This window comes from Lagenorhynchus albirostris, chromosome 4 (genome assembly GCF_949774975.1).
Source record: "Lagenorhynchus albirostris chromosome 4, mLagAlb1.1, whole genome shotgun sequence".
In the NCBI taxonomy this organism is placed as follows: domain Eukaryota; kingdom Metazoa; phylum Chordata; class Mammalia; order Artiodactyla; family Delphinidae; genus Lagenorhynchus; species Lagenorhynchus albirostris.
Genome location: NC_083098.1, coordinates 106,203,454 through 106,213,534, shown reverse-complemented (window position 1 = coordinate 106,213,534; position 10,081 = coordinate 106,203,454). Strand labels below are relative to the sequence as shown.

Genomic DNA, 10,081 nt, shown 5'->3' with positions numbered 1-10,081 from the left:
TGTGTAAATAACCGCACGGAGCCGCGGTGGGTTCCAGGGACTTTGTTCCTCATTACTTAAGTGAAAATGTATGGTATATGGCCGGGCCTTCGTGTTTACCCTACAGAAAATACTTTCACGCGGCTGCGGGAGGGTGGATAACAGTACTCGGCACGAGAGGCTAAAAACAGAAACCGGAGCGAAAAGGAGGCGCTTTCTAGGGCGACGAGGAGGGCTGCGAGTCTGGGCCATGGTGGGGCCAGAGGCGTGGGCGACGCGCTCCGCAGTCAGCAAGGCTGGCGGAGCCCCGCACAGGCGGGTCGGCAAGAGGCCTCCCGCGCAGAGCCCGGAGGGCAGCAGGGGCCAGGTCCCCGCTCCCTCGCGCTGCGGGACACGAGCGGCCGCCGACACTGAAAGCCACTAACCGGCCTCAGTTTCCCCGGCTGGCCAGCGCCGCCTAGGGCAGCCCCTGTCCCTGCGACCAAGGCTCCTGTGACCGAAGACGAAGCGGAGGTGACAAGGAGGCAGGGCCCCGAGGGCGACTGGACGGGGGGAAAGTACCGCGTGCGACCTGCTGAAGGTTCAGCGAGGACCCAGAGCCGGGAGGGGCGGTTGCCCAGTAACCGTCCGCGCCCCCCGCGCGTGCTCGCCGTCGTGCGCGCGCGCCGGGCGCACAGGCCTCTTTGGCCGCCCGCCGCTTCAACCGGCCTCTCCTTTCCCCGGGCGCAGGGGAAGCCCGAGGAGACGCGCCGCTCGCGCCCGCGCTCTCCCGCCCTCCCAAGAGCGCTCGCGCGCCCCCGGCCGAGCCTGCATATTAATAAGGGGCGGGACGGGGGCGGGGCAGCGGGGGCGCCGCGGCCTCGAGCCCGCGCGTGCCGGGGCGCACCGCGGGGGGCGGGGCGATTGTGAGGTGGCGCTGACGCACGTTCCGGGGTTCTTAAGCGGCCAGGGCGGCGGCGGCGGCGGCTGCGCCCGAGCAGGTCTCGGGAGGTGGCGGTCATTGCCGCGAGGGGTGGCGGGGCCGAAGTAGGTGCCCCTGGCTCAGTCACGGTGTCCCTCTCTCACTGACTCCCCCTCCTTCCACCAAGGCCGCACCGCCCCAGATCCGGCGGCTTCTTAGGCGGGGCAGCGGACGGGGTGCGTCTCCTCCCGCTGCCGCCGGCCTGATAAATGAGGGACTTCGGGTTTGGGGTGCTGCAAACCGCCCGGCTCCGAAGCAGCAGTCCCGGGTCCCTGTTCGGCGGCGGGGCGTACCGTCCCTACGCCGCTGGAGCCGCGGCGGCCGCCGCCCCGTCACCCTCCGCCACGCCTTTCGGCCCGCTCTCGCCGCTGCCGTTGCCTGTCACCGGCTTCTCGGAGGCCGCCTCCCCCTTCCCTATCCCCTTCGGCTGCGGCGGCGCGGACAGCTCGGTCGCCACCGCTTCCTCTTCCTCCCCGTTCCCGGCGCATCAGCAGACCATGCAGGATGAACTGCTGCTGAGGCTGACACAGCAGCCGGCGAGGCCACTCTCGGGGGCGGAGGCCACGGAGAAACTCCCCAACCACCACCCCGGCGGCGGCACGAACGCGGGTGTGACCCACCTCCTCCCCTCCCAGGACTTCAAACCGAGTCTGCACCACCCCTCCTCCTCCGCCTCCTCCTGCTGCTGCTGCCGCACCTCCTCCCCGCAGGACTTCAGTAAGCGGCAGCAGCAGCAGCTGAGCAGCCAGAAGAGGAAAGAGTTCAGCCCTCCCCGCCTTCCCCACCCTCCGGACTCGAAGCCGCCGCCGCCGCTCCACTGCCCCGGCCGGTTCGGCTCGCCGCCGCCGCCCGGCCAGCTCCTCCAGCCGGCGCAGCTCGCCCAGCGCCAGCCGCAACAGCAGCAACAACAGCAGCAGTTCAGCCTCCCGCACCCGCAGCACCTCCCGCCGCAGGACTTCGCCCCGCAGCAGCGCCCGGCCGACCTGCCCCCGCTCCCGCAGCTCCAGCCTTCGCCGCCTGCAGCCCCGCGGCGCCGCCACGGAGGCGCGGGCAGCCCTCGCAAGACCCCGGCCGTGGGCGAGGGCAGCGCCGCCGAGCCCCCCAATGCGGGCTTGGCCCCCTCGACGCCGCCGGTGAACCCCGCGCCGGGCTCCATGGAGTCCCCCAACCATCCTCTGCTCAACAGTCCCAGTAACCTCCTGCCTGGCGGGGCTCTCGGCGCGGGCGCCTTCAGCAGCCTGCAGAGCCCGGACCTTCCGCACCCGGGCGGCGGCGGCGGCGGCGGCGGCGGCAGCGGGGGCGGGGGGCCCCCCGGCGGCGGAGGGGGAGGCGGCTCCGCGTCGCCGCCGCCGCCGCTGCCCGGCTTCGGCACCCCCTGGTCGGTGCAGACCGCGTCGCCGCCGCCCCAGCCCCAGCCCCAGCCGCCGCCGCCCCAGCAGCAGCCGCCGCCTCCGCCCCAGCAGCCGCCGCAGCCGCAGCCGGGTTCGTCGGCCGCCACCCCGGGTGGCGGCGGCGGCGGCGGCGGCGGCGGCTCGCTCAGCGCCATGCCGCCGCCCAGCCCCGATTCGGAGAACGGCTTCTATCCCGGGCTGCCGTCGTCCATGAACCCGGCCTTCTTCCCGAGCTTCTCGCCCGTGTCCCCGCACGGCTGTGCTGGGCTCAGCGTGCCGGCGGGCGGCGGCGGCGGGGGCGGCGGCGGCTTCGGGGGCCCCTTCTCGGCGGCCGCCGTGCCCCCGCCACCGCCGCCCGCCATGAATTTACCTCAGCAGCAGCAGCCCCCGCCGCCCGCGGCGCCGCAGCAGCCTCAGAGCCGGAGGTCACCCGTCAGCCCGCAGCTCCAGCAGCAGCACCAGGCGGCCGCTGCCGCCTTCTTGCAGCAGAGGAACTCCTACAACCACCACCAGGTACGGCGGGCGACGGCCCGGCTGCGCCGCGATGCCGGGGAGACTGCGGGCGGGGGCGGCCGGAGACCGGGCTCGGCCCGGCGCGGCCCCGAGGGGCAGTTGCGAGGGCCCCTCGCCCGACCGAGTAGGACCCGGAGGGCGGAAAAGGGCGACGGGACTCGGGACACCAGACCCTGGCGGGGCGTGAGGGCTGTGGCCACCGTGGGCTGTGGGGCTCCAGAGTCGGGTCCGGCTGGAAGTGGCCCCGGCTGGGCGCCCCCTCGAAAGCCCCGGCGTGGCGGTGGGTCTAGGGCAGGGGCGGAATGGGGCGGGGGCGGGGGGCGGCCGGGCGCGACGTCCCTCTCGTACCTCGTACGGGGCGACCCCGGGGCCCGGCCGGCGCCCCCTGGCCTGGTGAGCGGCCGTCCGGCTTTCTCGAGCCCCGGAGACACGGCGAGACGGCCGGGGTTCGGGGGTCGGAGGACCTGGGGTCGGGGACGCGGGACCAGCGGGCTCGGGCGGCGGCCTCGGGGAGGGGGGGTAGCGGCCGTGGGAAGCGAACCCGGGAAGGAGGAGAATGATTACCGGAGACTGTGCGTGTGGTCAGCCCGTGACCTTTCGCCGTCGTCCAATGAGGGAACGGGCGGAAAAGCTTTTTTTCTTTTGAGTTTGTATCATTCTTAATTGGCCGGCGAGACCTGTCGCGGGCGAGGCAGTTGCCGCCCTCACAACCTACCGGGACCAGGGTCGGCGAGGAGCGTCCCGGCCGCGCTCCTCCTGCCCACCTGCCTCCCGACGTGGGTCGGTCCCGCCGAGCTGTCATATGGTTAAGACTGAGATGCTCCAAGACGGTTTTATTTTCTGTGCTTTTTAATGTTTGGGTACTATTTTGTAGGTTTTAAAACGAAACGAGTCTGCTATTTGTGTGTTACCTTGAAGAGAAGACTTTCACTTTTTTCTTTTTTTTCTTTTCTCTCTCTTTTTTTTTGGTGGCCTTAACCTTCTCTTGAATGATAGGGTGTGTGTATTTTAAGTGGGTAGTATAATTATGAAATCACAGCAGGCAGGTTTTTTTATTCATCCGAGCCCTTTCAGATTCAAGGTCTGTTTTGTTATCCTCTCAAAACAACGTTTGAGTGGCCGCTGGTTTGGTTAATTGACATTGAAGGAGTATTTTGTTGTTCTTTTTTGATCTAGTCAGCATTTATTATAGTGATCATTCTGTCTAAGGTCAATTTAGTGATTAAAGGTTGAGAAGGAAGCAAGATTGGACCTTAACCACTACTTACGTACTCATATAACTTTTTCCATTGCCCAGTTAAAGTTTTTAAGGGTTACCCTTTTAAAAAGGTGAATACTATCTAATTTAACCAAAATAACAGTTAACAGTTTATTTAAATTAACCAGAATAACAACAGTTTTTGTTGAATCACTGGTTTCTTCCTGAGGAAGGAGAATGTGGCCTATAAGGGTTGAAAATAGTTAATTTTGAAATAGTATTCCCCTTTTCCATGATTTACATAATCTTGAGCAACTGTCTTTTGGGTGTCAGGGTCTTCGTTTTTTAACTGGAAACTTGTCACAGAAAATTATCTGTAGGTATTTTTGTATTCTTAAGGCCTTGGTATATCACTAGAAGACCATATACCAAGATCCATATTTAACTATAATCTGCTTTTTGTCAAAAGATGGGTCTTGCAATGGAGTGTAAGAGGTCACAGCTGTTATATGGAATTTTAGGTCACTGGAAGAGAACTTTGAGCACTGCGTCAGTGATGAAAGTAAGGTCCTGAAGAATGGAATATGTCCGTGGTCCCTTAGCTATCCTTTTGAACTACATAGAGGGGGAAAGGGTAGTATATATTCATGATTATATTAGCATTAAAAAAATTTTAATAAGTAATAGGCACTACAGACCAGGTTTGCAGAAAAAAAATAAGCAGGTTTAATATTAAGAGTGCTTGACTTAAAATAACTTATTGACTTATAGTTAAGTGCACGACCCATACTCCCTTTGGCTAAATGTTGGCACAAAATTATTAAATTATAAGCTTATTGACTGTAAAATTGCTAGCAATTAATACTTTTCACAATCTACAGTTGTAGCCTCTTGGTGAATTTTTCATTCTTTGATGACTTAACTTTTCTTGCTATTGGTTAGAGTTTGGAATATTACTTTACTTTTGAAAATGAATAAAGTTCATGGAGACTTGTATTACTAAGATCTTTACTAGAATGATCAAAGTATATAGTTGTTTATCTTAGTGTAGCCACCTATGGGTAATATCAGATAATTATTTAACAGTTCATGGATAATTAAGTGAAGTAAAAACTATGAAAATTTAAAAGAAACTACATTAAAACCGGAATAAAATACCTTAAAAGTTGAATAAGCAGTGCCAAAAAAAAGACATATTTGCTATATTTTCCCTATCTCAAAAGGCATTTTTAATCTGTGCAGTAGAATAACACCAAATGTTGTTATCCACTTTTGCAGTGGTACAGTTTGTTTTAGAAACCTAAAGTCTAGATATTTCACTCATATGATTGGTATATTTTAATTGATAACGATCATATTTTTAGTTCTGTGCTTAGCGGAACATAGTTGCTTTAAGATCATAGTGTAGGTTATATCTGTAAGGATCTTCAAAGTTAATTTCAATTTTAAAGTATTTTTTTCTTCATATCTGTCATTTATACAGTTCTCTCTAAAGGGGAAAAAAAAGTAACTGCATGGTTCTATTTTAATGAGTGTCATGAAATATCTACTTGATTCATTATAATTTATAGTAGACAAGAGTATGAAAACTCAGCATTAAATGAGTATGTTTTCATAAGCAAGATGTCAAGCCTATTACTTTTTATAAACTAGTTATGATATATTCTGTTGCCTTTATATATTTCATTTTTTTAAGATCATATAAATTCTTAGCTCAGGCCTAAATTTGAATTTGAATTATAAACTCTTTAAATGCTTATAATTTAAATAGATGTATTTTCCCCAGCCTCTTCTAAAACAATCTCCTTGGAGCAACCATCAAAGCAGTGGCTGGGGCACTGGAAGTATGTCGTGGGGAGCAATGCATGGCAGAGATCATCGTAGAACTGGAAACATGGGAATTCCAGGAACTATGAATCAGATATCTCCATTGAAGAAACCGTTTTCTGGTAATGTCATAGCACCGCCGAAATTTACTCGCTCTACTCCATCACTGACTCCAAAATCTTGGATTGAAGATAATGTGTTCAGAACAGACAACAATAGTAATACGCTCTTACCCTTACAGGTAAGAATGGTATGTAAATGGCCTTATTTCTAATGTTAATCTTTCAAAATAGGAAATTGGGGGTGGCAGTAGTAATAGTATGGTAAAATTAACGGATTAAAAAAGAGAAAGCTCTAATTTTTAAGCATATAATTTGATTATCAAAGGATAAAATACCTATACAAAAAAATTGAGACTAAAAAAATCTCTAAACACATAATAGAAAATAAGCTTCATAAAGTGTAGAAAACCCTGCTGTATTTCTTAAATTCATATTGAAGCTCTTACTTGGCAGCTCCTTAAGAATGCCTTAATTCATTAATCTTTAACAGGCCACCAAAATGAGTTTCTCCTCCAGTATAGCTGAACTAAAATGTTTCGTAATTGTGCATAAATATAACTATGGTCAGCTGTATGTATATTCAAATGTAGTTAGTACAGCTACGATCATGAAAAAATAACATTAGGACTTTTTACATAGAATTAAAATTTGTTCACTGGTTCAGTGACTTTTTTTTTCCTAAATGTGGCCTAATACTTATAATGATTAGACATTTTTTTCAGGGCTTTTAATATTTTGCTGATATTATAGGTTAATAAAGTCCCCTTATGACTATTTAAAATGAGATATTTTCCCCTTAAAACTGTTAGAGGATGGAACAAGGATACAAGATAGAAAAAACTTTGATTGTTTTTTTCTTTTCATTCTTCTTTTTTTTTTTTTTTTGTGGGTGGTTATGGGGAAGAGAACTGCTTATTTCTGATGAAAACTTCTATGCTATTGAAGGTGAGATCTAGTTTGCAGTTGCCAGCTTGGGGCTCAGATTCACTCCAAGATAGTTGGTGCACTGCAGCCGGAACATCCAGAATAGACCAGGTAGGCTGGACAGTGTATATTTTTCAGGATTTTGGCTAGGAGTTTAGTATTTGTATTATGAGTAGGATTTATTATTTATTTTCCAATTATACCTATTTAAGCATATGTCAGAGAGCATTAAAGCAATTTATTTTTAAAGGGTCACTTAAACTATTTAATGTAAAATGCTTCATTTTTAAATTTAAAAGTAATTCATAATCATTTTGTATGTCCTAAACATAATAAATTTGTTTTTGGAGAAAGGAATCCTATACCCAAGAGCACCTGACTTTAAACATCAGTCAAACTGAACACATTTTATCTCTTTTCAGAATCATTTGCAATTAGGTATAAAATCATATGTTTACTTAATATCTAATCTTACATTTCATAAATGATATATAAAATTTTTTGGTAAACTTTTTTCATGAAATCTGCTGTATTTGTCTTGAGATGTATTTCTAAGAAAGCCCTTAGTTCAGGTTTTACCTTTATAAAAAACTTTATAGTATTTCTCTATTCTAAATTTTGTTACTGCTATTATATACTGTCTTCTTCCAAATAATCAGTTTCCTATGGAAAAGCTCTGAGTCGAAAAGCTGAGAGTCAGTCTTAATCAAATTACCTTCAAGTCCTTTGTGGTTACAAAATGCTATCTCTCTTCTGCAGATGAAATTTGAATGCATACTGGGTACCAGCTGATGAGAATTATTTCAGGACAAATAGAACACTCAGTCCTCACATAAGAGGATTCTTTCGTACAGAGCCCAAGTTTGAATGAGCATAGACTTGACATTGTGGGAGTCCACTGAAAGGAGCTCTGTTATCCTTAGTTACTTTATCAACATGAAATCATTTTACAAGTAAGGACTGTATAAATAGATTAATATTGCATTTGTAAATATCATTCTAACCTGGCAGGTTGGCAGTAACTTCAATAATCAACCATTAGCACTAGTTTTAAACAAGTCCTACCTACTTACCAAAGTAGTCCTGCCAGGGTCTCCACTTAGAAATAAGTAATTGTCTCATGTAATTTGTAATTTATTGTCTTGTTAATGTTGTAATGTTATCCATATATTTCTCTTCTCTACTCTGGCTCAGTTAGGCCATATTAGTGATATTTTTATGGTAGCACTTTTATGGTGTTCAAATTAAATACATAAATGCCTAGGAGATAGTATGTTAGAAGAGGAAAATTATAATAATTTTGAAGGTGGCAAGGGACATGTTTTTAGACAGGAAAGGACATAATTATTTGAAAAGGTTGTGCAGGAAGAAGCAAGAGGATATGTGCGAGGGATATATATCTATGGAGAAAGAAGATTAGCTCCCATGAGGATCCATGGGGGTGGGGGACAGATGTTGAGAAATTAGGTTATTAAGATAGCTTCAGTTGGCAGAATAATGCTAGAGTAGATAGAGGTGAAAATGAAAGGGAAATTTTCAAACTGGGCTCTGCAGAGGTGCCCCTGGGGCTGCCACAGGATGAGGGCCACAGGATGAGGGTGAGCCCTCCCACTTAGACTTCAAAGACTCTCTGCTCTTACCTATTTTATAACCTATGATTTTAGGTAAATTCATTTTAGGAAAAAGGATTTTGATGCTAAAGGTTAATTTTTTTTGGTAAACTGCTAAGATATTGGCATTCCCTGTGGATTCTTGATCCAGAGATGTGATGATGAAGTTGAAGAGAATGGTGAAGAAAAAATAGTGGAAAGTAAACTGAACTAGAAGGAAAGGAGGTCTGAAACCTGAATCTTCTTATTCTTCCTTTCACGGTCTGTGACACTGGATGACACAGTCTATGGGCTTTCATCTCTTGGGGTCATAGTTTCCTTATCTATAAAAGGAAGACCTTGAACTAGATCGTGTAAGGCCTTTTTAGCCAGCTCTTATGATTTCTTTCATCTATTGTGGCCATTTCTTTTGCTCCCTGCTTCCTGCTCCCCCCTCCTTTATTTTTAGAATACAAGGGTCTTGGTTTATTGGGGAGGAAGCAGTGGGCATTGGTCCCAAGCAGTGGAGGTATCCTGTATGACCTCCCACGTGGTCTTAAAAGCAATGTTGTTGTATCCTTTGAGTACCCTAAGGGTACTTATTATACAAAATTTGTTCTGTGTTTCTATCTTTCCATAAAAGGTTGAGGTATTTGAAGTTGAGGTTCTTAGAAATACAGCAAAAGCTACAAACTGCATTTGGTATCTTAAACAGTTGGGTAGTTCCTCACTATTTGACAAAGTTAAAATTATAGAAAATACTTAGATGCTTAAATATCTGGGTAGATTATTTTCAGTCCTGATATTTTCTCATCATATATAACATTTTAATACCAATAAAATTTAGTTAACAAATACGTTGTTTAAAAACATTTAACTTTTTTATTTCTTTTGGTCTCAAATTGATTTAAGCCTAAAATGTACTAAATTCTAGAACTAAAGTCTTAATTCTTGTATCTGGCTTTAATTAAATATACCAAGAGCTGGACATGTAATTGAATTTAGTAAATGGGAAAGATTTTGTAGTTTTGTAGCTTTTATTTCAGTTGTATGTAAAATTTTTCAGATTGGCATTTCCTTATTTAAAATGGCCTATTTTTTTATGGAAAAGCTTTAAATTTAAAACTTCTTAAAAACAAATGTAAATTGTTATACACACTTCTGACTTTAAAATGAATGTTAGATAGTCTTATTAATTTCTTTAAGGCTAAGAATTACTTTTCTTTAAAATGCTATTAGCTAGTTACCCTTGCAAGAAGTCATACTCAAAAGTATAAATTCTAAATTACCTTAAAATTGAATCTTTCAGGTAGATAATAAGGCTACAGCATATTTATTCATTAATACTTGAATATTTTAAATCAAGAGTAAATATACTAGTAGTTGAGGTTATTACTTAGAAGTTTACATATGGAATATCAGTTTTTTGTAAACAAAGCAACATGATGCCTTCAAAATTGTAATATAGCCTGTGAAGGCTATGAGCGTTGGCCTGCTCTCTAGCTGGGGGATTATCTATATATTTAGCTCTAAACTTTTGGTCTTACAGAAGTTCTGCTTGCGGTTCCTGATCATGTCACATAAACTATCTTGAATTAATTGAAGATATTTTCTGCTAATCTTTAATATCCACGCTG

At 47.4% G+C, this 10,081-nt stretch overlaps 1 protein-coding gene across 8 annotated transcripts in view; it reads left to right on the top strand.

The window, feature by feature from the left end:
• Window positions 1–1,149: 1,149 nt before the first annotated feature.
• Window positions 1,150–10,081, top strand: part of CPEB2 (cytoplasmic polyadenylation element binding protein 2) — a 64,052-nt gene continuing 55,120 nt past the window's right edge. For 4 of the 8 annotated variants that reach the window (XM_060148497.1, XM_060148498.1, XM_060148499.1 and 1 more), the window contains exons 1-3: window positions 1,150–2,844; window positions 5,829–6,110; window positions 6,877–6,966. In XM_060148497.1, coding sequence (XP_060004480.1) covers window positions 1,150–2,844; window positions 5,829–6,110; window positions 6,877–6,966 — 2,067 coding nt within the window. Of the gene's footprint in view, window positions 2,845–4,515; window positions 4,605–5,828; window positions 6,111–6,876; window positions 6,967–7,669; window positions 7,809–10,081 lie in introns of those variants that run through there. The other 4 variants (XM_060148501.1, XM_060148500.1, XM_060148502.1 and 1 more) reach the window with 3 other exon arrangements.